The following is a 27,677-nucleotide window of genomic DNA, read 5'->3' as shown; positions in this document are numbered from 1 at the left end:
CTTATAATAGGACCTAGAGCATAAGACAGAGCCCTGTGGAACACCACATGTTGGAGTGTATGGATCAACAGCAGCAGAAAAGCTTCTGTCTGATGAAGTATGAGGAGAACCAATCTAGGCCTAGGGCACTCCCAGAGACACCCTACCCACCCTCCTGTCTATTAAGATGGCGTGGTCCACCATGTCAAAGATCTGGTGGCTAAGATCCAGCAGCATCAGGGTTGAGCAGTCACCCGCATCGAATGACATCATGATGTCATTAGACTACTCTGAGAAGGGCTGTCTCTGGAATGGTTCTGACGGATGTCTGACTGAAATTTGTCCATAAATGTCATGTTTGTTTATAGCATCAGCGAGCTGAAATTCAACAAGGGGTTCTGTTGGATCTAAGTTTGGCTTTTTGATGAGCGGGTGAACAATTGCCTGTTTAAAATAAAAGGGGACACAACCAGATTTCAGCGAGCTATTAATAATAGAAACTAAGTAGAGAAGGGCCTACTGAGTTAAAAACATCCTTTAGCATGGATGTGGGAAGGAGGAGAATTTCATCACTCTCACAAGGTCAGTCAGTTCTTGCAGAGAAACTGGGGAGAAACGTCTCAAAGTTGCCTGCCGGCCATGACAGTTGGGGTCTGACTTTATCAACCTTGTCTACAAAAAATGGAAATAAAATGCTGCTGTCATTATTTGAAAGGACTGGAACTGGGGGAGGGGCAGGGCTGTGATGGCGTTAGGAGCGGTATGAGCTTGCAGATCTACCACTTTCACTACTTTTACACAACACTGGTATATGGCAAAAGCATAAAATAGGGCATTGATTTATGAAAGCTGCAGTGGAGCTTGTAGATCGGCGATATATATCACGATGTTTATCTGTGGAACCGAGTCAAACTAAATCTAATGCCTCAACTCCTACAATTCCACATTGTCTACAGGGGTCCCCAGGGTGAGGTGTCCCCAGTTCAAATGTGTGTTTTTTGGGGGGTTGCGGCCTGGAAACGTTGAGAACAACCACTGCAGGTTACCTACAGGTTGATCTGTCAATACAGTTATTTGAAGTAAACGGTGGGAGATTGTACAAATTGGGGCTCAAATGTTTTTCACTATTCTGAGGCATTTCTTTCTCATTCACAGTTACTCTACACCTCGCTACCTGAACTATGACGACCTTGAGAGGAAGTACTGGAAAAACGTCACGTTTGTTCCACCCATATATGGAGCTGATGTCAGTGGAAGCCTCTATGATGAGGTGAATGTCCTCTTACTCTTCGCTACTTTCTCTCTGTTTGACTTGTTTTCTTTCACTGTTTAATTTCTATCAGTGTTATGTGTTCCGTCATTTTCAGTCAGTTCCCACTCATTCCTCTTCATATCTGTCATAAATATTCCCTCCACATTCATGTGCTACTTTCTGTCAACTCTCCAGTCTAAAAATCTGAAACCGAGGTTTCATACTCGATCGCTCAGACTCACGGGAGTAACTCACAAACTGTCTTTGAGTTTGGGATTTATTTTCGATTCCAAGTATAACACGTGACGTATTAAAGATGGAGTCCAGTTTTTCATGTGTTTATGAGGTGACAGTACTTCATTAGACCCCTTGGTGTGGTTGTTATATGCAATGATGTCTTCCCCATTTGTATTTAGGGTTTTTTCCTAGAGGCTGAAACCTTGACAGCCAAAACGTGCCAATAAATAAAATCCCACCCGTGTGAAGGGCGCTACTCTTATCATCGTACATCATCATACATCATCTCATTCCGGTTAATTAGAATTTGCGTCCTCACCTTCGTCTTCAATGTTTGTGTTTACGCAATGTTTGTGTTTTTCACAAACACTCAAAGCTGCCCATTCTTTGTCAGTGGCACTCAATGTTTGTGTTTTTACACAAACCCTCAAAGCTGGTCATAGGACGTGCGCCCCTTAAAAATACCTCACAATTGCACTCAAATACAGGACTTGCGTATTGTACTTAAGTTACTTTACTGCTCAGTAACAGCAGGTCTCAGCCAGTGTGAGGGTCAGGAGGGAGGACGTGGGCCTCGTGCATTTTCATGAGCGTGTTTATTTTATTAAAACGTTTGTCAGATGTTTTAGAAAATAGTACAGGAGCTGCATGTGTGGAACTCCATATTTGGATGAACCTGGCGTCATATTTGTTTGAGGTGAGACAAACCAAGCCCAACCGAGAGTAGAGATGGAGAAACTGTGTGATTCTGAGCTGAGGAGAATTCGGCAATGCGCTGTAGATGTAACCCTGGACCCTGATACAGCACATCCATACCTCATCCTGTCTGAGGATGGAAAGCAAGTGAGTCATGGAAACGTAATGAAGAATCTGCCAAACAACAAAGTGTCTTAGGAAAACAAAGCGTCTCCTCAGGGAGGTTTTACTTTGAGGTTCAGGTTGGAAGGAAGACTGCGTGGACAACAGGAGTGGCCAGAGAGTCCATCAACAGGAAGGGATCAATCTATCCGAGTCCCAACGATGGTTACTGGACTATACAGTTGAGCAATGGAAATGTGTACAGGGCTCTTGCTGACCATAGAGTCCCCATCCCTGTACTAGAGACGTTCCAGAAAGTGGGAGTGTTTGTGGATTATGAGGAGGGTCTGGTCTCCTTTTATGATGTAGAGGCCAGAGTTCATCTCTACTCTTTCACTGGCTGCACCTTCACTGAGAAACTATATCCATACTTCATCCATGTTTGAACCATAATGGTAATCTCTCCTGTCAATCACTCTGATATATGGGAGAATGTGTGAATTACACAAGGACACAACAGCCTCCCATGCATGTTGGGAACGATGCAAGTCATTCCATTTATTTTTACTACTAGACCTGTGCCCGTTGGCCACCGGCCTACTTGAGAACGATGCATGTTGGGAACCTAGTATAATAATACCCGTTGTCATAGCACCCGTTTTAACCGTCTGTGTCCCATATGGAGATCTCTGTATCTGTCTGTCTGACGTGTCTGCCTGTTTCTGAAGAGTGCAAACTGACTGAGTAGAACAAGTACTAAGCCAAAGGTCAAGTTCAAAACGTTTTGAGGGTTAAAGTAGCTATAAGTAATAATATATCTTTTTTTGGGGGGTTTTCAGACAACCAGCAATGAGTAAAACGCTCCCAAAAATGTAGTCTCTGTGTCACATCTAGTGGCCACAATCTGCATTCAAAGGTGTTCCTTTGGTCAGAAAAAAAACAACCTAGTCGAAATGACTAACCAATCAGGAAGTAGACAGGCAAATTGACCAATGACAAAGCTTATAGGAAAATCTCAGATTGTGGCCCCTAGATTTTTGGGAGCGTTTTCCCCTTTGCTGGCTGTCTCATTACCAAAAAAATCACACCTTTGTGAAGTGAGGGGCGTTCTTTTCATCGTACATCATCATGCATCATCTCATAGTGAATCAGAATGCCTGTTGCCTGTGATTGGTTAGCTAATATGCTCGTTTACATGCCCTTCAGTGTCAATGGCGTTTAATGTTTTGATGTTTAATTTACATCATTAGCGGAATTTTGACCTAATTTCTCCGTTCATTGTCAATGGCAAATATTGAGACGTGTTGGGACAAGATTTAGAAGACATTTGACCTGAATTCCCCATTCATTGTCAATGGCACATCTGTCCACATAAAAACGTCATTTTAACAAATCCTGTACACTTTTTTTTTAAAATATCTTCATTTATATAATAATAATACGATAATAAGACGGCACTCCATCTTTAACATATCTAACTCCTTCTCTCTTAGGATATAGAGGAGTGGAACATCGGCCACCTGAACTCCATCTTGGACGTTATCGAGGAGGACTGCGGCGTCTCCATCCAGGGGGTCAACACGCCATACCTGTACTTTGGCATGTGGAAGACGTCCTTCTCCTGGCACACGGAGGACATGGACCTCTACAGCATCAACTACCTGCACTTTGGAGAGCCAAAGTCCTGGTTAGTAGCGGGTAATCTTGGGGTTGGGTCAGTCAGTGGTGGGAGACCTCCCTCTGTGTGTTGCGCTCCACTCACATGGCGGTGACGGGAGGCGTGTTTTCTGGTTTGAGAATCGATCTCATCACTTACAACAGAAACCATGACATGCAGGAGAATATAGTTGAACGGAATTTTGATCAAATTTCTCCGTTCATTGTCAATGGCAAATCTTGGCTGCGATCACAGTAAAGCCATTCTTCCTCCGAACTGGGAGGAAAACTGCACCTGAAAGTTTGATGGCATTTTCACTTGTGGTCACTAGTGTCGTGACCACTTTGGCATTGTGTCTTATGATCGGTCGGGTTATTTTGAAGTCAGCCTGCGTGAGCATACTGGCTCTTATCAGTGTGACGTTGTCTGTTAAGGGGTCTATTGGACAATGTATTGAATCCAAGGCACATCCTATATTTAGGCCTGATGTCGTTTTAAAAAATGTCTTCTAAATCATGACAGTTTTCCGAAATGCCTGTGGTGCCTCAGTGGTGCTCCATATTTCATGTCAAGGACCCCAAAAATTATATGTAATTGGTCGTCGACCCCCATCTGAAAATATGTTATTCCAGCGACCCCAGAATGGGTTAAATTGGCTTGCCCAAACCTCTAGTACAACATACAGGTATATATGTGCCTTATGTATGGGTTCATGTGGAGGGAGGCTGTTCTCAAGGAGGATGTAATGCGGAGAGCGCTTTTCATGCACAAGCCTAGACTTCATTGGGCTGCTATGATTGAGGCTTTTCCAATGCTCACACCTCAAGCTTTTGACTGTTTTTCTGGCCATTTCTTTAAAGCTACTTAAGGATTTGTGCAGGTTTTAGGGGATGGGTGGGATGTACTTTAATATATATATATCATCTGTCTGGCAAACTAAACTATTGTGGGTGTTAGGAAGAGCAAAAATATTTGCGACCTATGCATATAAGCTGGTGCTGAGTCTTTAAGACATCAACCCTCTGTATGCCTTTAAGGCAACCGGTGCAATATTTTTATTGGTCTATCATTTTTTTAAAGTATCCCAAAAAATGCAGGAAGGAACCAAAGTTCAATTTGGGAAAAAAATATTGCACCGTCGCACACTCAGCCACTCTAAACTTCTTCAGGCATACTTACATACAAGGTTGCGGTGACTTGTAAACACTCCTTTTGAAAATAGTGAAATATTCCAGTACTTACTGTATATAATTAAAGAAAGTAACAATCCACTTGTTACTTAACTTGTATCCTTACAAAAAAGTTTATTATTTTGTTGAGCCAAAATCAGGAATTGCAACAGAAATGGGGAATGAAACTGGGTGAGGAGGAACAGCCATACTAAAGGGTGACGTTGCTGGAAATGTTGCAGATTGTGGGCAGTGCTGGTTTCATGGGGCCCGATTCACTAAGGAAATTTACACCCAGGTGTAAATAAAGTGACTAAAGGAGGGTGTATTTTCCATACGCAAAAAATGTGGAATTCACGGTAGGGCTTTCACTTCTAGTGATTTTGACTAGTTGACTAGTTGCCTAGTTTACTAGTTGAATACCTATTTGTTGTTTACCTATTATGTCAAAAAAGTAATTTATTTATTTTTGGTTTTCTGAGCTCAATTGCACCCAAAAACCCTGAACTTTAAACATTCAGTGGATTTTCTGTGGTCTGGGGTTTTTCTGGCTCAAACGAGTGCTCTGATTTTCCTGCTGTTTGTGATGTAAGAGCCAGCATATCCCATATGTGTCAATGGGATTTGCCAGCAGATGTCACAATGTTCACTGTTTTGCCTGTTTTCATTGCAGCCTTTTGAGGCTTCCAAACCCCAGAGAAAACTCCATACCACAGAAAATCCACTGAATGCTACAAAGTTCAGGTTTTTTGGGTGTAATTGAGGTCATAAAACCTAAAATATAAATAAAAATAAATGTCATGAAACCTTTAATAATATTTGTACATTTAAAAACGGTACATTGATGACTAATGGTTTGGTTTGTTTATTTAGCATATAATACAAATAAATGACAATAACATATAAAAGAAACAAAAATATAATGCATGGAAAGGAAGAAGCCTATAGGCTTATATGGAATCCTTTCCTAAAGGAAGTGGTTATTGGTTTAAAAGATTAAAAGTTCATTAAGAACAGTACATAAATCTAGAAGTTGTCAAAGGGGGGCAGACTAACAAAGGGGGGCAGACTATAATATAGCATTCTAGCTGATCTTGAGGCCTTCAAAAGCGGGAAAAAATAAATAAATCCTTATCAACTAGTCAACTAGTACCAACAAGGTCGACTAGTGGATTTACTAGTTGACTAGTTGAATAGTTTACTAGTCGACTAGTTGAATAGTCGACTAGTTGCTTAAAGCCCTAATTCACGGAGGGGTGAGTATGTGCGGATCAGGGGTATACTTCACTTATGGCTGGCAGCTGTCATAAAATCACGAGTGTGTTCTCGTTAAAGTTAATTTGCATTGTTCCATGCCACATTTAACACCATAAAAAAGCAACCGGGAAGTGCGGGAACTCTAACATAATGACGTTTATCCTCTCACGTTACTGACGTGCTCCAAAAAGAACAGATCTACAAGCTAACAACGCATCGGGGTGCGCACCGCATAACAACTTGTAGATCAGCTTATTTTGGCAAGCGAGCCCCTATCACTCGATGGATCCACTGAAAGTTAATAAAGTAGGAATCTGCCTTCTCTCATGTATAATGAGAGAGAGAAGTTACTTTATTCAAGTTCAACCTCAAGACCAAAGGCTAATACAACTTGGCAAGAATATTATAAGCCTTTTCCTTTGAACAAACCTTTGCAGAGGTAAAACGATATCCGATAATCTTTAACAGAGCTTTATTGAGGGGAAATCCGTCTTTTGGATTAATATCATATCACTGTCATATGTCAATAATAATCAACATTAATTCTATTCAATAATGTGGTCGATTCAACATCTCTTTATCTTTATGAAGATAATCAACTTGTTGATTATCTTCATAAAGATAGTTTTGTTGATTATCTCTTTGATTAATTGAGCAGAACGTCTATTTGGGGTAATTCTTTACACATTTTATATAGCTGTTAGGCAGAAACTGTATCTCCATATTCTAACTTTTTATTTTGTGTTTTGTCAAAAATGAATGATTGATTAATCTGATCATACTACAGCGTCACGCGAAATCATAAAAAGTAGAACATCCACAAGGTTGCATCACGGCGTAAAGCGTTGCATTTTGAGCTTGTTGATCTGATATTTTTTCATTTTGAATCACAATTCCGGACATCTGAGGTTTCCACCTGACATAGACGACAATCAACAAATCATTTTGTATTGGTTTTATTATGGACTAAATCAATTAGTCTTATTAACCACTTTAAGCCCTATTTCATACTATGTCGCTCGCAATGCATTGCAAGCTTGTAAAGCTAGCTATTTCTGGTATTTTTAAACTATTATTTCCTCAAAATCTATATTTTTCTATGATTAAATGGATTAGTTCGATTAACTGTTGCACCCCTACTTTGTAGTGCAGCCCCCTGTTTCTCAACATCATTGAATCTGTCTGGGTTTACATGAAGACAGTTTGAGATAGCCGAAAGCCACAGAAGATGTGTGGCAATTTCTCTAAGGTGTTTATAACAACCTACCTGCCAAGTACCTTAACAAATGGTGCGCAAGTGTAGAGTACCCAGGAGAATTGGTGCCGTTTTAGAAGACAAATGGTAGTCACAACAACACATATTGATTTGTTTTAGATTTTTCAGGTTCTGGTCATTATTTTTTTTAACCCATTCTGGACGGGGAACTCCTTTTGGTGTTTTAAGCATTATGTTATACTTTAGCTATTGAAAAACAGCAGATCTACAAGCTCATAGCAAAGAGTGCTGCGCTACGAGCTTGTACTGTAGATCTGTTATTTTTTTTTAATCGTGAAAATGTGTGTCAAATCTTTGAATATATATTCTTTCACAGTGAACGTTTTGCTTCCCTGGAACAACATATTTTCAGATGGGGGTCGGTGGCCTATTACATATAATTTTTGGGGTCATTGACATATTATATTGAGCATATAATAATATTGAGCACCACTGATATAGAAACATAGGTTTTTCAGAAAACTGTCATGATTTAGAAGATTTTAGATTTTGTCATCGGGCCTAAATGAGTTACTAAAAGTTACTTTACTGCATGTTTTTCCTCTAGTGTCAAAAACTTTTGTACAGCACTGTATATATTCCCATTAATGAGTTATATGTAACAGCTGAACTTTAGAGTTGATAGCTTTCAGCTGGATCTACCTGGATACATCCAGTGTAATGAATGGAAATAGCACAAAATCCTGCTGTTTTGTACACTGTATCCATCCATGCAGTACTGAACAGGTGGAGAACATGCCTGCTCTATGGAGGAGCCACATCCATTTTAATTTCATCTAAAGCATTGTGTAAATCAATAAGTGATGGAATAGAGATTCATTCTTATACATTCATTTATTTTGATTGAACTATAAAAAAGGCAAAATCTGTGTATGAAGACATGCAAAGGGAAATGACAGGGAAGAGGGACATTAAGAGAGAGAAAGGTGAAGAACATGGGCGGTGTTTCTTTTTATTGTCATGCTGTCTCGTTCTATTTCTCTCTCCGTATTTGGCCCTGGGGTAGTTCTGCTCATTAGAGCAGTGAGCCCTGCATCCCCACAGAGATCAGTGTCACAGGCAGACAGTGACACACACACACACACACACACACACACACACACACACACACACACACACACACACACACACCCACCCCTTCCTCTATTTTGACAGCTCATCCCTAGAGGATGAGAACAGCTTAAAGATATACCCCCTCCTGCAGCCGCCTCCTCCACCACCACCACCTTTAGCCGAGGTTACCTCCCCCTCGCATACTTCTCTCACCACTCGGCGAGGCTGACAGGCGATATCATGATAGAAATGCCACAGACCATAGACGGAATATGTGAGTCAAATGGAATGCCTGCCTACCTGGAGGGAATTCTGTCAAGATCTCTAAGGTTCGTGCCGAGAACTTTGGGCGGAGGTAGAATTCATAAGTCATAGGCCGTGTGGCATGGCATGATGCCGAATGACGTCAAAACGAGGCTGGCGACCCTTAACTATATCTCTACCGCTAGCTGTTAGCATAAACCCCAGCTCCAGGGGCCAGCATACATGCTCACTTTAAGAAGACAGTGTTTGCCCGCCCCCAGCAATGGAACACTCACACACTCCTTACCTCTCGTCTGAAGCGTTTACATGGCGCCAGTGTCACGGTAAAAAGGCACAAATTAAATCTGAAATGTGGATGGCAGAAAACTCACCAAGGACAGCGATCTTAGAATCTGAGTTGTGACTGTTTGAAAATCCTCTATTCCACTGCTTTGCACTGTGAATATATATGGGAACCGGACCAATGTTAAAGGCATCAGAATATAGAGCTATTTAACCAAAACATATCACATACCCTACCTTAATATAGACATTTCTTTAAATGGAAGTTTTGATAGAGTAATTAATATACAATGTGTTTTAATGATATGGTGCTTTGAAAATGGCTTTGACTGAATTACCTTACCCAACTTGAGATTCCCACTTGCAGGTGTGGTCGAAGATACTTATGAGGGTGTGGTACCTTTCATGCGGTTCCACCACATCTTTGACCGGCTTTTTGAGGAGCCACTGTTCCATGTTGCAAAATAGTAACCAATGTTTCCTTAATATTTTTCACTGTTGTCATAATATGAAGTTTTCATAAACTCTGGTGAGGCAAGTCAAGTTGCTGGGGCAAACGGGAGACTTGTCTGCTTTGGAAGGCAATCCTAGCCATGATTGAAATATATTTTAGTAATGAAACATGAAAAATGTGAATGATACACATGACATGATGACATGGCTCAGAGATAGTGTGTAGCTATTGGTGTGAGTTTTGGATCATCTATCTATTCTATGGTAGTAGTAGCGAAAATAGTGTGAATTGAAGGAAATGAAAATGGCAGTGGGGAGTGTGAATAGTATAGTCGATGCCGATGGCTTCGGCGTTGTCCAACATTAGCTGTGCCCACACATTGACAGGGGTGTCTCCACCTCTCAGCCTGTCAACCTGGGGAAGATAATGATCTCGGTATTGTAGGTCTCGCACCTTAACGATCCACCTCTGCAAATAATGTGAACTCATTATAGTAGGACAGGTATCACTGCAGTTGCATTACATTACATTCTAATTTGAGAAATCTCTTTCTCCCAAGCACACACACAGCTATTCATTTACTCGCCACTTGATGGCAGTCTTGAAACTATGAAGGCTACTTGAAGATGTAGAAAAACCCAACCCCAGTGCTTCCAAAATATGTGTTTGACTGTATACTGCTGAGTAGAATTGGTCAGTAGCACATTATCATGGCACTTATCCATCTCCCTTGGTTCTTCTAACAGGTATGCCATCCCCCCCGAGCATGGGAAAAGATTGGAACGTCTGGCTACAGGTAAAAAAAAAAAGATAATATTATACACGCCACCTTATTGTAAAATAGTGCAATGAGTCAATTGTGTCTAAAAAAAACCCATCTAAAATGGCGGCATATTGAAATGACTGTCTGTTCTGATAATGGCAATAACATTAGACATGCCAAAAAGGTAAGGGAGACAGGATCCTACTAACTATGCACTGCAGTTAATATTGCGCTTGTTTTAATCAGTCAAGACTTCAAGGAACTCTGTAATAAGGGGATGGAATATTCTGGTCCAGTCCTCCTGAATTGGGAACATTATTTAAACTCCTGTAATGAGAATTTTGTATTGTCCTGAGTTGCCCTTTACTTGTCTAGATGAAGTGAAGGCCTGACTCATGTTAGCAGATTATCCTAAAAACGCTCGGTAGCCTAAAGTGCCAATGTGTTTGTCGCCTAATTTACGATGGACTATCGTAAATCTAGTTAGCTTGTGCAAACTAAAACGGTGAGTTACCACTCTGGAGTCGGTAGCAAATCATAGAGCAGCATGAGTGCATAAGGACACTTAAAAATGCCGCTGCCACTTGGTGTTTTACTTCTCAGGAACAACTGGGTTTGCTTCTGAGGGAAGACTCGCTCTTATTGAGCTTTTTGGAAAACTTCTTTTTTGAAACTGGCTCATTGTCTGTGTTAATTCTGTCACTGTCTTTGTCAGGTTTCTTTCCCAATAGCTTCAAGGGATGTGAGGCTTTCCTTCGTCACAAGATGACTCTAATCTCCCCGTCCATACTCAAGAAGTATGGCATCCCCTTTGATAAGGTAGGCACTGAGCCACTCTGAAAAAGTGCACCCCCACTCTTTCTTCTAACCAGATGTTTAGCAATCTACATAATTCAATATTGTGTGTACTGGATTATGGGGAATTATGGATTCTAGTTGCATTTCTTAGGAATTTCCTTACTTTCCACATCTGGAACAAAAAAAAAAATTGTTCAATATATTTATTTCTTGAACTCCATACAGTACAAGTTGACCAGGGCCCCTCAGAGGTCTATACTTTGTGCCCTCCCTTTTCCATATACAGCAAATCTGCGAGCTTGTAGATCTGCTATTTCCGGAAAATGTTTACCTATTTTTGCTGAATGTTTCGCCCATTTTGACAGAATAGGGCTGCTAGGGGACCTGTGGATAATGGGTTCTGTTTTCACCCCTCTACCCCCTCATCCTTCCCCATACCAGATTACTCAGGAAGCAGGAGAATTCATGATCACCTTCCCCTACGGCTACCATGCTGGCTTCAACCATGGCTTCAACTGTGCTGAGTCCACCAACTTTGCTAGCGTCCGCTGGATAGACTATGGCAAGGTGGCCACACAGGTACAATCTGGCTGGATCAAGTTGACAGTGTTGATTCATGGAACAAAAAATATATATATTGTTCCCAAAATGCCCCCGACTGAATTCACCAAGAAAATATTCTAACAATGATATTACAATATTTACACCTGATGTACTGTATGTCTCTCTCTCCTCCCTGTAGTGCACATGCAGTAAGGACATGGTAAAGATCAGCATGGAACCGTTTGTTAAAGGTTTTCAGCCTGATCGCTATGCCAACTGGATGCTGGGCAAAGACTCGGCAGCCCTCGACCATACACGCTCCACGCCCAGCACGACGCCGGAGCTGCAGAGTTGGCTTGAGAGGCGACACAAAACCAAACCGGTCAATAAAGGGTATGCGTATGTTTAGTAATATGTTTCTTTTATTTTACATGAGAACCCTGAGGTTCTTTGGTGATTATTATGATTACAGAGATAATAGCAGATCTTTAAGTTGGGAGCTTGTAGATTGGCTATTTTTGGCAAAGAGATTTGTAGGTTTGGTGTACTGTAGACTAAAGAAAACGGTCAAAAGGAGAGGGTTTAAGTGGTTATGGATTTCATTCTAATTTATACTCCCGAGTCCCGACAAACCTTTCAGTTGAAAATTTGTTGTTTGTTGTTAAGTTGTTCTCGATGAGTGACATACTGTAGACATAAAATACAAATTGCACTTTCGTGATACTTTTCCTGTATGTGTAAACCAATAGACAAATCGCCTACAATATTCCAATATTAAATATAATACTTTAACGTTTCTTTGAAAATATTGCTGCAATATTCCTATAGTGCCGTCCTGGGCTTGGTTCTATCACAAATTTATGTGCAGCATATTTCACACACAAAGGCAATTCAAAGCATAAATAGCCAGACCTTTGGCGTGTGTCAAAGTTAAAACCGACTCTCTATACTTATTGCTGTATCTATCCTCTGTTACAACTAAAGCAGAAATGCCTTAAAATGGCCTGCGTAGAAATATGCTGTATAGGTTTGTCACTGCACTGGAATAGCCAATTGCAAACTCACACTGAAATTGCACCTTGCTGGGCTCATTCTAACCAATGAATTAAAAATGTATCAAACCAGTAAAAAAAGAAAAGAAAAACCCACATGCAAATATGAGGTGAGATGTCATTGTTTATTTAGAATCTTGCAGTAGATTACATAACGAAAGCTATCTTTTGTGCCATGAAACTTTAGTCAAAATGGCCCAAGTCACACAATTCCAGCATTGCCTACTTGAGTGTTAATCAGGATTTCAATTTGAATCCTCTTCTCTCTTCGAGTAGAACCCACTCCCGCATGCGCTCCAAGCGCCTCCGAACCACAGAGGCGTCCCTCACTTTGGATGGCAGCGCAGTCCTGTGCGGTAACAAGAGGAGAGGTGGTCCACTGGGGCCCAAGGGGCGACAGACCACATGCAGTACTAAAGAGGAGGAGGAGGATGAAGAGGAGGAGGAGGAGGAGGAAGAAGGTGAATCCGTATCAAAGCACAGCCAGAATCAGGACTCTCTCCAGCTCCCTGGTAAGAGACTGACTGGTGGAGCCAGAAGGTATTTTGTTTGAGAACAGAATTATTATGTGCTGCATTTTGGAGTGTGCAGGCTAGAGTGTGTGTGCTTACAGTATGTTTGTGTGTTTGTGTACCAAGTTAGTTATACTATCTTGGTGGAGACCAATGTCTCTACATTGTTCAGGTCACAATGACGAAAAGGGTAACTTTGTGGTTATTCTTTTTGATTCGTTTTAGGGTAACATATAGGGATGTTGAGGTTAGCGTTTAGGGTTTAGACCAGGTAGGTAAAAATATACTAAATATATTGAATGCCCTATGCGTGTGTCTAGAATAACGGAATAATAATTTGCAGTTCTATTGCTCTTGGTTTGCAGATAACACATTTTACCCCGTTTTTGTCAATGACAGGTCCTTGCAAACAGATGTGTGTGGTCAAGGTGAAACGGGTGGAGAGTGACAGTTCGTGCTTTTCCAATATAGACTCATCCCAAAACGCAATTTCCACCCCCGCTCCCTCCGCTGCCTCACGGGTTAATTTAGACCTGGCAGTGGGTACCCCGTCTCAAGACCGTCACTCAAGATCAGAGGTCAAAGGCCAAAGTGCTGTTGGAACCCAGCGTAGGTCTAAGCCTTCCCAGATGTGTGCTGGAGTTGGATTGTCCAAGCCACATTCTCCTTACCCACAAAACCTCTCAACGCCTCAGGACTGCTCAATGCTGGTCACCCCTCCACAGACGAGCGAAACGGCCTCATCTTCCCCAACAGTGTGTCCGTCTTTGCCTGAGGTAGGCGTGTGTCCCTCTGACTCTGAAGCCCGGGTGTCTAGTAGTCATCCATGTAGAGATGAAGCTGTAAACCCAACATTACGCATGGACAGCAGAATGAACACAAGTAGTGAGCCCGACACTAACAACAACGCTAAGGCAGATCCGGCAAACTCGACTAACCCAGCACATACCAAGCAACACTCCAGCACACAAGCACTTTATAATCTCCACACTGAGCCCAGAGGAGGGGATAGGTACACATCCAGTAGAGCCCCACCACACACAGGACATCAGCACAGTGTCAAAAACGGCAGCAGCGGCACTGAGGAAAACCTTTTGCCTCCCCTGTTACAGAAGAGTGGAGTCGATATGCCACTCCTCACTCCTGAACGTGGTAGAGACGAGGTTGGCTTTTGCCCCCTTCCGCCTGTCCTCACTCAAGAGATGCCCTCGCTTACCATTGTTGAGGAGAAGCAAGCTGAGGCCATTCCAGCAGGATCACATCCTGACCAGGTGGCACCTGTGCTTCAGCGGGAGAGGCTACGTCGCTCTCTATCCTCACAGGGAACTCAATCAGGGAAGAAAAAGACAAACTTAATGGCATTAAAAGAGACTCGGTGTGTAAATCATGCTAGCAAGTTGCATTCTTCTCAATGGCATAGCATCCCTGATTTGGAAGCGAACGCTGCTAATTTGACAAATGACACTGTTCACATTAATGATGAAGAAATCAAGGCTAAGTCGAAAAGTGTTACCACTACAAAGTGCAGCGCCACCAGTAGCCAGTCTGTTCAGAATGCTCTTCTTCAAATGGAGCCACTGCAAAGCTTGGCAGATTTAACATCTAAGGGGGACTGCATGAGCCTAAGTCAAAGAGACGGCACACTCACTCTCAGTAGTATAGGCTCACTTTTGACCACAACCTCAGACCACAAGCTGCCAACACCATCTCGTCCATCATACACCCAAAATGACAGCAACTCGGCACTACAACACCATCATGTGTACGATGAATCTCCTCTCAACCAAAATGTGTACTCTGCCTCCCATTGTAATTCCCAGAGCCCCTACCTGGAGCCCAAACCCTTCTCCAGCAGCATCTGGAAAAACCTCAACTCTCCGAGTCCAGCGGTACTCATCCAAAGCCTCCACCCCGAACTCCCTTCCGACTTCACCCACGAGCCTCTGGCCTACACCATGTGGACTGAACCACAGTGTAAAGAGGTCACGGACCCGGGCAACGCGGACCAAGACCTCTGCAACGTGGGGAACCCGGAGGAGGGGGATGGGCCGCTTACCTGGGCCCAGCTGGAGCCCACCTCCCTGGTGTCGGCCGGTGCCTTGGAGCCCCTAGCGCTCTGTGAAGGCAATGATCTTCAGAGAGGCGAAGCAGAGGTAACTGAAGCCCTAGCACTGTGCAGGGAGCTGGGGAGGGTGGCAGAGGGGGGTCTGGATGCACCTGGTTGTCTTTTGGGATTGAGAGGAGGAGGGAGAAGAGGAGGTGCAGCACAGGAGGAGGAGGTGTCTGACATGGAGGAGGAGGGGGGACTGGGAGTGGACGAAAAGGAGCAGAGTTTGAGAACCAGCAGTAGTGAGTCATCAGATGACGAGGACGACAATGATCCATCGGACCATGAGTGTGATGAAGCAGGCCTAGAGCCTGGAGAGGTTTGTACTGTGAGTATCATTTTCATACATACAATCGGCATCCTTTTCACACACGCACACATACACACATACACTAAGACGGGTCAAATGTGGCCTCGGCAAGTATACAATACACGCATACGGACTAGAGCACTGGTTCCCTCCCAAACACTTTGTTGGGACCCATTTGTCAGTCCCTTTATTTTTGGTTTCCTATACATTTAAATTTATTTTTTTATTTCAAAACATTTAAAAAAAACACACTCCAAGGTAGAGTACTACAGATGCAATATTTGCTTTGAGGATGTTGACCGAGAAGTTCGGAGAAGGTCAGAGGGAGCTGCATTGTGTCTTTGTAGATTAGAGAGATGGTGCAGGAGATGTATTAAAGTTGTAAGACAGTGGTGCTATGGGTGTGACAGAGGATTTCAAGGTGGAAGTGGATCAAGCACTGAGCCCCTTCTTGTTCGCCACGTTGATGGATTCGATAGGCTGACAGATGAGGTTAGACAGGAATCCCCATGGACCATGTGAGCTGTAGTAAGAGCAGTGAGCAGATAAGAGTGAGGAGTAGATGTAAAGAAGGTGGAGGACTTTTAAGTACTTATAGGGTCAACATTTCAGTGGATAGTGTGGAAAAGAGGTGAAGAAAGAGTTTGGAATGGGTGGAGAAGATGTGTAATGTGTGATAGGAAAGTTTCAGCAAGAATGAAAGGGAAGGCGTACAAGGCGGTGGTGAGACTAGCTATGTTGTATGCCATGGTTTAGACTAGAGACTGAGGAAAAGACAGGAAGCAGAGCTGGACGTAGCAGAGACTAAAATGTTGAGGTTCTCTCTGGGACTAAAAAGGATGGATATGATCAGGAGCCAGAGAGGCCAGACTGAGATGGTTTGGACATACTGTAGCCTATACACAGAGGAGGGATTGTGAGTATATCGGTAGAATAGGATTTTGAGGTTGGAACTGCCAGGCAGGAGGCCTAGAGGAAGACCAAAGAGAAGATTTATGGATGTAGTGAAAAAGGACATGAAGTTAGTTGGTTTGAGAGAAGAGGAGGCAGAGGACGGGGTGAGATGGAGGCAGATGATTCGCTGTAGAGACCCCTGGAGGGAAAAGCTGAAAGGAAAAGAAGAAAACAAAGGTCAATGTTTTTTCTTGAATAAATTCATTCCATAAATTAGATTAGAAAACAAATGTTGAAGTAGTGAAAGTAGTGGTCTACGAGCTCACAACGCGAAGCGACGTGCTGTGAGCTTGTAGATTGTCACTAGTTTGGGTCTCAGGGCAAACGTCTCATTTCTCTTTTGGGTCTTGAGCTGAAGAGTTTGGGAACCACTGGACTAGAGTACAGTGCATGTGCTTTAATGCTGCCTCTCTCATGCCAGTACCCTGCCCTGTCTGTGAAGAGGAGGACCAGTAAGAGCTGGCGTCACCCACTGAGGAAACCCACTGCCAGAGCTGTGCCAACTGCTGTTAAACAACAGACTGTCAGTGACGATGGTGAGCTCACGCACGCACGCACGCACTCACTCACGCACGCACGCACCCATGCATGCATGCACGCACGCACAGCCCGCTAACCCAGGCTTGGATAAAAAACTCATCAATGGTGCACTGTGCAGAGAGGCGATGGGATCCCCTGAACTTTAGGTGTTAGCCATATTCATCATTCATTTAAAAAACAAGGTTACCAAGTTAAATCCCATAATGAATGTTGATGTTCATCGTTTTCGTGAAACATCTGTGTACAAAATTAACTTTGTGTACTCATTATGTTTGAAACATTGTGTAATCAATGTCGGGTAACAGTTTCTGTTCCATGAAATATAGCCTGTAAAAATGGAGCCGTTCAAACAACTCTGCTGTCCCAGCTTCATTTTTCACATTTCACCCCCCTTTCAAATGATTGTTCTGACGTCACTGCACACATTCAACAAGCACCCACCACCAAGATTTATCTCTTTGGTCTACCGCAATGAAATTAACTGGGCTGTTACCCTGTTTAGAGTTTCTCAATCCGTCTTAGTGATTTTAACCACTTAAGCCCTGAGGTTGCTTTGGTAACAATAATAATGTTTCATACTTCATTGTACGACGGTGTAGTACGAGGACTATTGGCATATATATCTGGAAGCTCGTGGCATGTTGCGATGCATGTGACCTTCTAGATTGGCTATATGTTTGCCCATAAATTTGGACACCATGGAGTTAAAATTGAAGAAGGGGGAGCCCTCTGTTAACGGCTACTAATGTACGCACGCACATACATGGACATGTGTGTGTGTGTGTGTGTGTGTGTACTGTACTGTATACACATACATAGTCACGCTCATCATCTTTGTGGTCGAGGAAAGAAATGAATAATTCAGCAGCCATTTTAGTTGTTTATTCCTGAGTAAGAAATGACCATGAAATGACCATTCATGGCTCTGGCTAGCTTACTTTATGATGATGAGGGCTCTCAATCATTTCGAGCAATTTTATAAACAGATAGGGCTCCATTCATTCAGGATTGATTGTTTATTTTCCAAGCCACTGGAGAAATTGTTACCACATTGGATGGATTAAGTCTGATCTGGCAGTGAAGTGAATTAAAAAACGCAGGGAGGATGAGGCATGCTGGCTCTTGATATTCAGTTCACACGTTTTGTCTTGGTTTGTCTTTGTAGAATACACTGAATTAACACAATGTGTTAATGAGCAAAAAACAGTTTGCGTTCCGTGCGTCAAGGATCACTGAGCCCATTGTTGAAAAGGGAATGTGGAATACGCAAGGTGGAATACGCAAGTGTTTGTAATGTACTAAAGATTCTACTATGTCTTTATACCTCAGAGCCTCTTGAGGCAAGCTTGGCGGAGGGGGAGGAGCAGGAAGTGGAAGCATGGGCTAAGCCCCTCCTCTTCCTGTGGCAGAGCAAGAAGAGCAACTTCACCGCAGAGAGGGAGTACAATGCCAACGCAGCCACCATGCAACCATACTGCTCTGTCTGCACTCTCTTCATGCCCTACTATCAGGTACACCTGATATGTCTTGCATTAACCCATTTGATACGTAGGACAGGAATACTCGCCCTGATTAATTAATTTTGCGCCGTGTGCGGGGCGCTCTTGACGAGCAGGCTCGTCTTAAAGGGGAATACCACAAATGTTCAACATTTTACTATGTCATGTAATGTAATATACCTTTGAGCTGGAAATAATAAAAAGTAACCCCATTCTGTGTTCATCAAGATGTGATTCACCATGTTAATGATTTTCTTTCAGACCTCCAGTTCTAGGAAACACATAATGGGGGGGAGTTTTTTATTATTTTCACACTGACACAACAGCTCAAACGTATATTAATGACATAAAATGTTGAAAATGAGTGGTATTCCCCTTTAAGGCGTTTAATACCGCTGTAACATTGCCTCGCTGTGTTTCATTCCATGCATGCGGCTCTGGTTGCTATGCACGGTTGCTAGGGCCCCTCCCGCACCGTTTATTTTCACTCAACCACACTGGCTCCTGCTTTAGGCAGCGTCTTAGCAGGCTTTCTTCTCGGAAACTAATGTGCTGTCCGTGGTGTTGAACAGATCGGTGATTTTCGGAGGTCTTTTTTTAATTTTTTTATCCCACGATTTTGTAACTCATTTTTCACCCCTGTGTCAATTATCTAATATGATCCTGGGCTCTACACACCCTCCACCAAGCACCAACTTGGGGAGAGCAACGGAGTTGAACTCATGCTTCGGAGGTCTTTTCTGATTATCCGTTGAGCACGATGAGAACATTGGATTTTTCTAGATGTCCTAATTTTAGCGCAGTAACATTAACGCTAATACTAATAACACATCAGCGGATGCGAGTCATAGTGGAATGGACAGAAATCCCCGGCACCCAAGCGCCATACCACATTCATCCAGCATGTGGCACTCATTGTGTTTTAAAAATAGCCATTGTACCTGCTGCAAGTATTCCAATCTACATATACCAATCAATCCACTAGTTGTGATCTTGTAGAGCCGCTACTTCTGACAAAACAAATCAGGCTTAACACACTGGCAGATAGATCTATATATCCTGTAATTGATGTATCTGTGTATAGTGTGAATCGGTTTTAGATTGTAATACCCTGAGGAAGGCAGTGTTGCTGTCCAAATTTTCTCTCTCGTCCTAAATAAACTTTTTTTTGGCCGAGTAACGCGGATAAAAACTCAGAAATTTGAACCTGATCCAGCATTTTCTTTTAGGACAGATGAAAGTTTCTCGCATAGTGCATACAGTGTGTAAGCGTGATTGACACTACATGAGGTCGTAAGTTCTTATTTACGTGCAACACATTTGAAGAACATTACAGACTTGTGTGCAAAGCTCTTCATTTGACCCTAGAAAACGCGGTACTCCAGACTCTCAAGAAGCAAAGCTGATGTTCTTTTCCTTCTCGCCGCTCCCTCAGAGTGAGGACAAAGCGGAGGACGGTAAGCCCACACAGGCCGTGGCCTGCTCTCCCCTGGATGGCGCCACTCGGCTGGCGGGTCTGAGTAGGACCAAGCCCTTGGTACCGGAGATCTGTTTCTCCTCCTCCGGGGAGAAGAGCTGCCCTCCCACTCCCACCAACCCTCTGCTGCAGGAGGACGGCACCTCTCCTCTGCTCTACTGTCAGGGCTGCTGCCTGCAGGTCCACGCAAGTACGTATGTCCTGTGTGTGTGCGCGCGCGTGGTTGTTTAACCCTTTTACTAGGGCCTTCAAATACAGTACTTTTCTCACAGACGGAAGGGCAAGCAGGTGACATTTTTACTAATATTGAAAACAATATTGAAGAAACTGGTTAATGTGTGTACCGTCAATTTAAAAGCGTCATTTTGTTTACCCCCGGGCAGCACTGGTTGGCAGTTAACATACACTTTTAGTTTGTGCCAGCGTGGGTGATTAGATTTCTTTCTTGATCGCCTCTTGTCTTGATTGTTTAAACATGACGTCATCACGGGCCACTATGCTCAATAACGGCCTCGATAAGCCCAAACCTTATTGATACAGAGTACCGAGTAAATGTGTTATAGAGTTTGTAATGGGCTCCATCCCTTCTTTCTGCACTCATCTCTCTCTTGATGTCATTGTCAAAGGTTCAGTGAGTTTAAGTCTTGACTCTTTCCCCTTAATTTTCCTCACCCTCTCCCTTTTTCGTTTCGTGCACATGTGTGCATGCACACACACACGCGCGCGCGCACACGCACATGCTCACACACATACACTGTGGTTTGAGTATTTTATTTCCTTCGTCAGCTGAATGCGGGTGAATCCTCTGTCCTTACCACACACACTTCCTGTCTAACAGCTGCTGCCAATGCCACAAGCATACACACGCACGCGCACACACACACACACACACACACACACACACACACACACACACACACACACACACACACACACACAAAGCCCTGGAGTATACAATACACACACACATGCAGTACATGCACACAGACACTAATGCACAACACGTTTTCTCAATCATATTCACTCATTCTTACAAGCCTAGATCTCTTCCCTGTCCAATATACATTTACATACATTTACATTTACATTCATAAAACCAAATGTGATGAAAGGCATATTTGACATTGATGTGAAAGTCACATTTTTGGTCATGTGATCAAACGATACATTTGATGGTTATTTGAGCCCTTGAAAGGATGTAGCGGCGTAGCTTGGGTTTTATATTTAGTGTGATGATGGATATCAGGAATGGAGAACACACACACAAAGACACACGTTGAGTGAACTGTGTAAGCCAAGAGAAACTCATTTTCATGAAATGTTTGCCACCACTGACGTACGTAGACGATAACTAAAGCAAAGCTGCAGCTGTTTTTCCAGACAGTTTTTTCTTTCTTTTGAGAGTTCGCGAGTGCGGGTCTTTGTGTGTGTGTGTGTGTGTGTGTGTGTGTGTGTGTCTTACGTATATCGGGTTGGGCAAGACTCACCGCGTTAGCCCCCGAAGCTAATGCGTCTCACCAGAGTAAGCCTGGCAAGCCTCAGTGACAGAACGGTCACTGAACACTCACAGATGCATGAAAGCACTTGCAGTCACTCTCACACGCATACACAGAAGTGCCCCCGAACAACCTTACCTTCTGAAATGCTGTGCTTAACACACCCGCAGTACAGACACGCACACACACACGTGTGCGCGCGCGCACGCCACGCATGCACACACACATTCCACAGAGATCTACATTTCCCCGTAGTCTGCAACAGTAGTCTCTTCTGCACGGAACAACAAACCCGCCATTCTGTCAGCAGCCAATGGAAACAACATTGGGAGATGTGGAATATGTGGTTCTGTGTTTTGTTTGTGTTTGTCTGTATTTGTACACTTTAGTTTTTTTTAGGGGGAAATTAATCTTCTTATGTACAGCTTAAGCAATAAGGGCAGACATTTTCTGCCTTTTCCTGTCAGTCATGTATTGGTGCCTTGCAGTAAAGCGGTGCTCTCGGCTGATAAACACCCACATTGTGTTCCACCAAGGCAAGCCAATAACAAACTATCCTGTCAGGCAGGCCATTCCAGAATCAGAGTATTTATTCTTTATTAGGGTCCCCGTTAGCTTCCACAAAGCGCTCGCTAGCCTTCCTATGGGGGTCCGCAAGTATTGTGAGCCTACATCATCACTGTCGGCAATATTCCATTCGCCATGTGCCAAGTATGACAGCCATCATATGAGAGAAAAGGAACACAATATTTATTGGGCAAATGTTTTTTGTGTCTCTTCCCCCTTTTTCTTTGGAGAACCACAGTGACTCGGTACACACAGATCGGTACAAAACGGCAAAACACGTGGGGGCACGGTGGCGCAGACGGTAGCGCTGTCGCCTCACAGGTAGAAGGTCCCGGGTTCGATCCCTGCCGGGGATGCCGTGGGCGCTGGGGGCGTGCTCTCTCCTCCGTGTCATCAGCGCCTATACAGAGAGGGTGCATTTTGCATCCCAAAACAGTCTATAGTTAAGACAATAATAGTTAATAAAACAACGACCTCTGCATCCACGGGATGCACTACTGTACTACTGTACTGTCTTTTATTTTGCTAGCTTTAGTTATAATAGTTATTTCTTCTAGTGTTTTCTACATGAGTATAACCACATTATAACCATATGAAATGAAATGGGAGTTAAATGCTGCAATTTGTACAAATGGCAAAATATGACTCCTAACGTCGTTGAAGTGGGACTCATAAAATGTCCCTGGGACTCATTTCTAAAAGACCATTCCTGCATCCCGGGACCCATTACATTGAAAACCTATTTACATCACTGCCTATACCTATACCCTAGGTGGGGTTGGCAAAAGGGCCTTTCTGTGTGGAGTTTACATGTTCTCCTCCTTACAAAAAACATGCAGTTTATCCCCAGGTTGGCAGACTGATTACATTAGATTAGACAATTGGCACTGGGTGAAAAGAAATGGGTTACAAAAATCGTGGGATAAAAAAGTAAAGATTTAAACGGCGAAAACAAAAGCCAGCGTTCCTGTGGTGGGATTGTGCCACCTGCCCTTTTCATGAAGCCCACCTTTTGTTGTACTGCTAGGACAATGTGTACCGATTCCAGTGCCGTCTCAAACTTACGAACTATCAGTTTGCACTGCCAATAAACCGAGTGTTTATGCCCTCAAACTACAATCCGCAAGATCAACAGAATTAGTGTGGTTGGCCACAGGGCGATTTTTTTGTCATAACATTAGCGGCGGTTTTATAATTGATTGTAATTGCTGATTGCATTCATTCTAGTTTTGGATGTCATTGCATTATTACACATGTAATTAATTAGTTTTATTGTTATGTGGAACTGATTCTTATCTTGGTTTATTTCTCAGGTTGTTATGGTGTTCCTGCCGAAGATGTCAGTGGGGAATGGTCATGTGATCGTTGTACGGAAGGAAGCTTCACAGCGGTGCGTTTACTAACTAGCAGTGTCCTAGCGGTGTTACCTTTCCTTTCAGTTTGTCACCCACATCCTAATAATAATAATAATAATAATTTTATTTATAACGCACTTTACGTTTGAAACAAATCTCAAAGTGCTACAAATGTAAAAATATTTAATAGAACAATATTAGAATAAAAACAATTAAAGCATTCTGTGGTCACCTATACAGCTAAAGGTTAAAAAGCACACAGGGCATCTAGAAAGTCCAACTAGGCAAATGCCTTGTTAAAAAGGAAGGTCTTTTAAAAGCTGAGCTGAGCAGAAGGCCTGGTCCCCCCGCTTGTGACATCCTGCAACTATCTTGTTGTTTTCTTAGCGACTATTTGTCATAAATATTCTATTTCAGAAATATTCTATTTATATTATATCGAATACATTTAGATTAATTGAGAAGCACTTGAAAATACATATATTTTTGCCAACCATTTAAGCGTTATTTAGTTTCTTGTCGCGCAATGGTGTTGTGCAAAAATAGTGAAAATGGCTAATCTACAAGCTCACATCTGTAGATCTGCTATTTTCACTACTTTTGAACTTTGACTTGCCTAAAATTGGGATTGATTATGAATCGATTATTTCATAACATTAGCGATGGTTTTATCATTAGCGATGGTTTTATAATTTATTAAATCGATTAGTTGGATGACCTGAAACATTAAAGAAGTTGTTCAGTGGATGGAAGATCTGATGCTCCTCTCCTCTTGGTCTGTTAGGAGTGCTGTCTATGCAATCTCAGGGGTGGAGCTCTAAAGAAAACCACAGATGACAAGTAAGAGACTTTTGTGTTACTGTAAGACTTGTTCACTTACTGTAAGACCTGTTTGTATCTTCAGATAACGTGTGTGTGTGTTCTTGTGTGTTCGTGTGTAGGTGGGCCCACATTATGTGTGCTGTAGCTCTTCCTGAAGCAAGGTTCACAGATGAAGCCAAGAGGAGTCCCATTGACACCAGTAGGATCCCCATGCAGAGATACAAACTGGTGAGGAGTGAAGGCACGCACGCACGCACGCACACGGACAGATCCAGTGTTGAAATTCCCCAGGTCCTTGAGAGAATGGCTCAGTCTAATTAATGTATTAAGTATAATAAGTAGAATAAAGTATTCTCAGCCCTAATTAACAATGTGAGACGAACATGCCCACCGTCAAAGCTAGATAATTAACTACAAGTCTGTGTGTGTGTGCATGCATGCACGAGTTTATGTGCCGGTCTACCGAAATGAGTGTATTTGAATGAGCTTATGGTGGGTTTTTGTTGTAACTTGGGTGTGCATGCATGTGTGCATGTTTGCCTAATGAGAACGCCAGTCTCAGCAGACATGACACAGTGCCACTATAGTTAGCTCTGCTGCAGGCGCCATGATAGCTCAGCACAAACACAAGATGGATAGCAGTGATAGAATGTTATCTTTTTGTATACAGCTTACATTTTTATCCAGGAGACGAGCATAGTATGTAAAGTGTTAGTTCGGGGTTTTAATGAGCCTTAATTCTTTCTTGATGTGACGTTGGACTTTTGTATTAGAAAATAACCGCCTAAAACAGGACTTGGTATTCTTACAATTAAAACACTTGTAGGACATATAGGACAGGTTTTGGTTAAGGTGCAGAGTGAAATCTGTGATCATAACCGTTAACAAAACATAGGACAGTGACACTTTGCAAGACAAATAATGTACATACATCACCGACGGTGTCCAAACAACGAAGCCAACCTTCAGTATCGTCCAGTGGAAATAAGTATTTCAGAGCGAGTCTGATAAAACCGTCCCTTCCGTACAGAAGACTTCCGCAGTCATCTGAGAGCAGCAGAACGGAAGCATGCCTCTTAACTAGGAACAGCAGGGCCAGGAGTGAATGGTGATGTCAGAGAGAAACAAATTGTAGAGCTGCCCCTGTGACAGTAAAAGCGAGGAGCTGGTGCAATGTCTTCAGAATTGCATCCACACACTCATTTTCAGCTGCCACTGCATTACCATGAATCATTTAAGCTCTAATTTATTTGTCGTGCGATGGCGGTGTGCGGCAAAATTGGCTGACACACAAGCTTACAAGATCTGAGCTTGTAGATCGGTTATTTCTGCTACTTCTGCAACATTTTCGCCTATACTGACATGCCCGTAACAGGGACACCCGGTTGAAAGCGGTTTAGCTCATTCAGATGTAATATTCCACTCATTCAGTCTCCAATTCATTGTCAAGTGGCGCAGCACCTGGGTTTTGCATAATTGTGTTCATAACCGTTATATAAAAGACTTTCTTTTGCCAGAAGAATATTAATATTCAGTCCACACCATAGCCTGTTCATTTTTAAGAGTTTTACCCGGCCAAATTGATGGCCGCTTGCCTAAAAAGGAATGTGTTTGTGTTCCTCCTGGAATAATTTTCGTGATACTAAACCTTGCTTTTCAAGATTTGCACAACACAACAAGTAGTAGCGCCTCAGGCACTACTACTGTGTTGCATTCATTTAGCTTCCAAATCAATTTCCTGTTAATCTCCCTCCTCTGTTGCAACAATCTAAAGTCCATTGGGAGAACACAATCAAGCGAGCCAGAAGGCTGAAAATGGGCATTTCTCTCACCCTGAGTTTAACTTTAACCATGGCCCTGATCTGATTTCTTTATTGTTGCGACCGTAGATCGCAGATTACTATGAAAACCTGCCAAACATGTCAGTCCGTCTGTCCACCACGCCTCGTGACACGCTACATATATGGCCGTCAGTCTGTCACGCCTCGTGACACATATACGGCCGTCTCCATATGTGAAGATCACGACACTGACCCTGGATAGCCATAGATGGAGAAGACTGGATCATCACCTAGATCTGCATATATTGAGCCGGCCAGCAACTCTACATCTGACCTCAAACCCTTAGATCTCCATATATAGAGCTGACCTGAAGGACTAGCCTGGGACATAATACCATTTTGAGACCACGCCTAGACCGGATCACACAGGCGATTTAGAAACACAGGCGATTTAGAAACACAGACCAGGCTTTCCTCCGAGGTGGAAGGTCTGGTGACGCGAGGTTAAAGGAGGACAGGCCGGGTCCAGGACAGCGGGTCACGGACTGACGGATACATAGGGAGGCATGCTTTGTCCACACCGCACACCGCTGGTCATCCAATGGAACGGCGGAAGGGCTGTGTAGCGCACCGATCCTTTTGTAGGGTTTAAGTGCTAAATGGAGCTCTTGCCCTTTCCCTCCCGGTTGCAGATAAATACAGTGCATGCGAACCTCTAGGAGGGTTTAAGTGCTAAATTGAGATCTTTCTCTCACGCTATAGCTGTTATGGAGAGAACTCGGAGGATTCGACCCCGGGAGAAGCCACGTATGGGATTTAAATTTAAAGGACTGCATTTATTGATGACTCTGGTTATATGCTCTGGTTAACTGAGTCGATGCCGATGACTCATTTACATTTCTACTGTTTCTGCACTTCTGCGATTCTCTTCATGCGATGTGCCGGTTTATATAAGGTGATGTGACGTTGTCACTCTGCCAAATCAGGTGCTTTCTTTCACGGTGGCGTTTCCTTAGTTCGTATCCTTGCCGAGCCATAGGTCAGGAGCCTATCTCCTGTTTCTGTAGCGTGAGGCAGCTTGATGTACAAGTACACCCCCTGGACATGACGCTAGTATGACGCAGGGACTTCCAACCCTTGATGCTGAGTGTCAAGCAGGGAGGCACTGGGTCCCATTTTTAGAGTCTTTTGGTATGACCAGGCCGGGGGATTGAACCCCGACCTCCCAGTCTCAGGGCGGACACTCTACCCACAAGGCCACTGAGCTGGTGTTTCCTTCGTAGCAGTAGCAGATAAATAACAGCGCATGTAAACACATCTGTAGAAGGCATGGCCTTTGTCTCTTTGTAGTTTCGATAGCACAACATGGCTGTTATGATGGCAGACTGTGGGTGGCACTGGCATACTTTAATCTCCTGTAGTT

The 27,677-nt window shown here is 43.1% G+C and overlaps 1 protein-coding gene across 7 annotated transcripts in view; it reads left to right on the top strand.

Moving 5' to 3' along the window:
* kdm4c (lysine (K)-specific demethylase 4C) overlaps positions 1–27,677 on the top strand; it is a 51,647-nt gene that overhangs the window by 6,374 nt on the left and 17,596 nt on the right. For 6 of the 7 annotated variants that reach the window (XM_080760569.1, XM_080760568.1, XM_080760567.1 and 3 more), the window contains exons 4-17: positions 1,135–1,249; positions 3,760–3,953; positions 10,425–10,474; positions 11,157–11,260; positions 11,681–11,818; positions 11,982–12,175; positions 13,111–13,346; positions 13,746–15,781; positions 17,139–17,253; positions 18,587–18,768; positions 20,192–20,423; positions 23,610–23,686; positions 24,436–24,491; positions 24,593–24,701. In XM_080760569.1, coding sequence (XP_080616695.1) covers positions 1,135–1,249; positions 3,760–3,953; positions 10,425–10,474; positions 11,157–11,260; positions 11,681–11,818; positions 11,982–12,175; positions 13,111–13,346; positions 13,746–15,781; positions 17,139–17,253; positions 18,587–18,768; positions 20,192–20,423; positions 23,610–23,686; positions 24,436–24,491; positions 24,593–24,701 — 3,838 coding nt within the window. The remainder of the gene's footprint in view (positions 1–1,134; positions 1,250–3,759; positions 3,954–10,424; positions 10,475–11,156; positions 11,261–11,680; positions 11,819–11,981; positions 12,176–13,110; positions 13,347–13,745; positions 15,782–17,138; positions 17,254–18,586; positions 18,769–20,191; positions 20,424–23,609; positions 23,687–24,435; positions 24,492–24,592; positions 24,702–27,677) is intronic. The other variant, XM_080760570.1, reaches the window with a different exon arrangement.

The sequence above is a fragment of the Protomyctophum bolini genome, assembly GCF_963924005.1.
Source record: "Protomyctophum bolini genome assembly, chromosome: 3".
Taxonomy (NCBI): Eukaryota; Metazoa; Chordata; class Actinopteri; order Myctophiformes; family Myctophidae; genus Protomyctophum; species Protomyctophum bolini.
The sequence above is the reverse complement of the archived record's forward strand: the minus strand, read 5'-3'. Positions and strand labels throughout refer to the sequence as shown.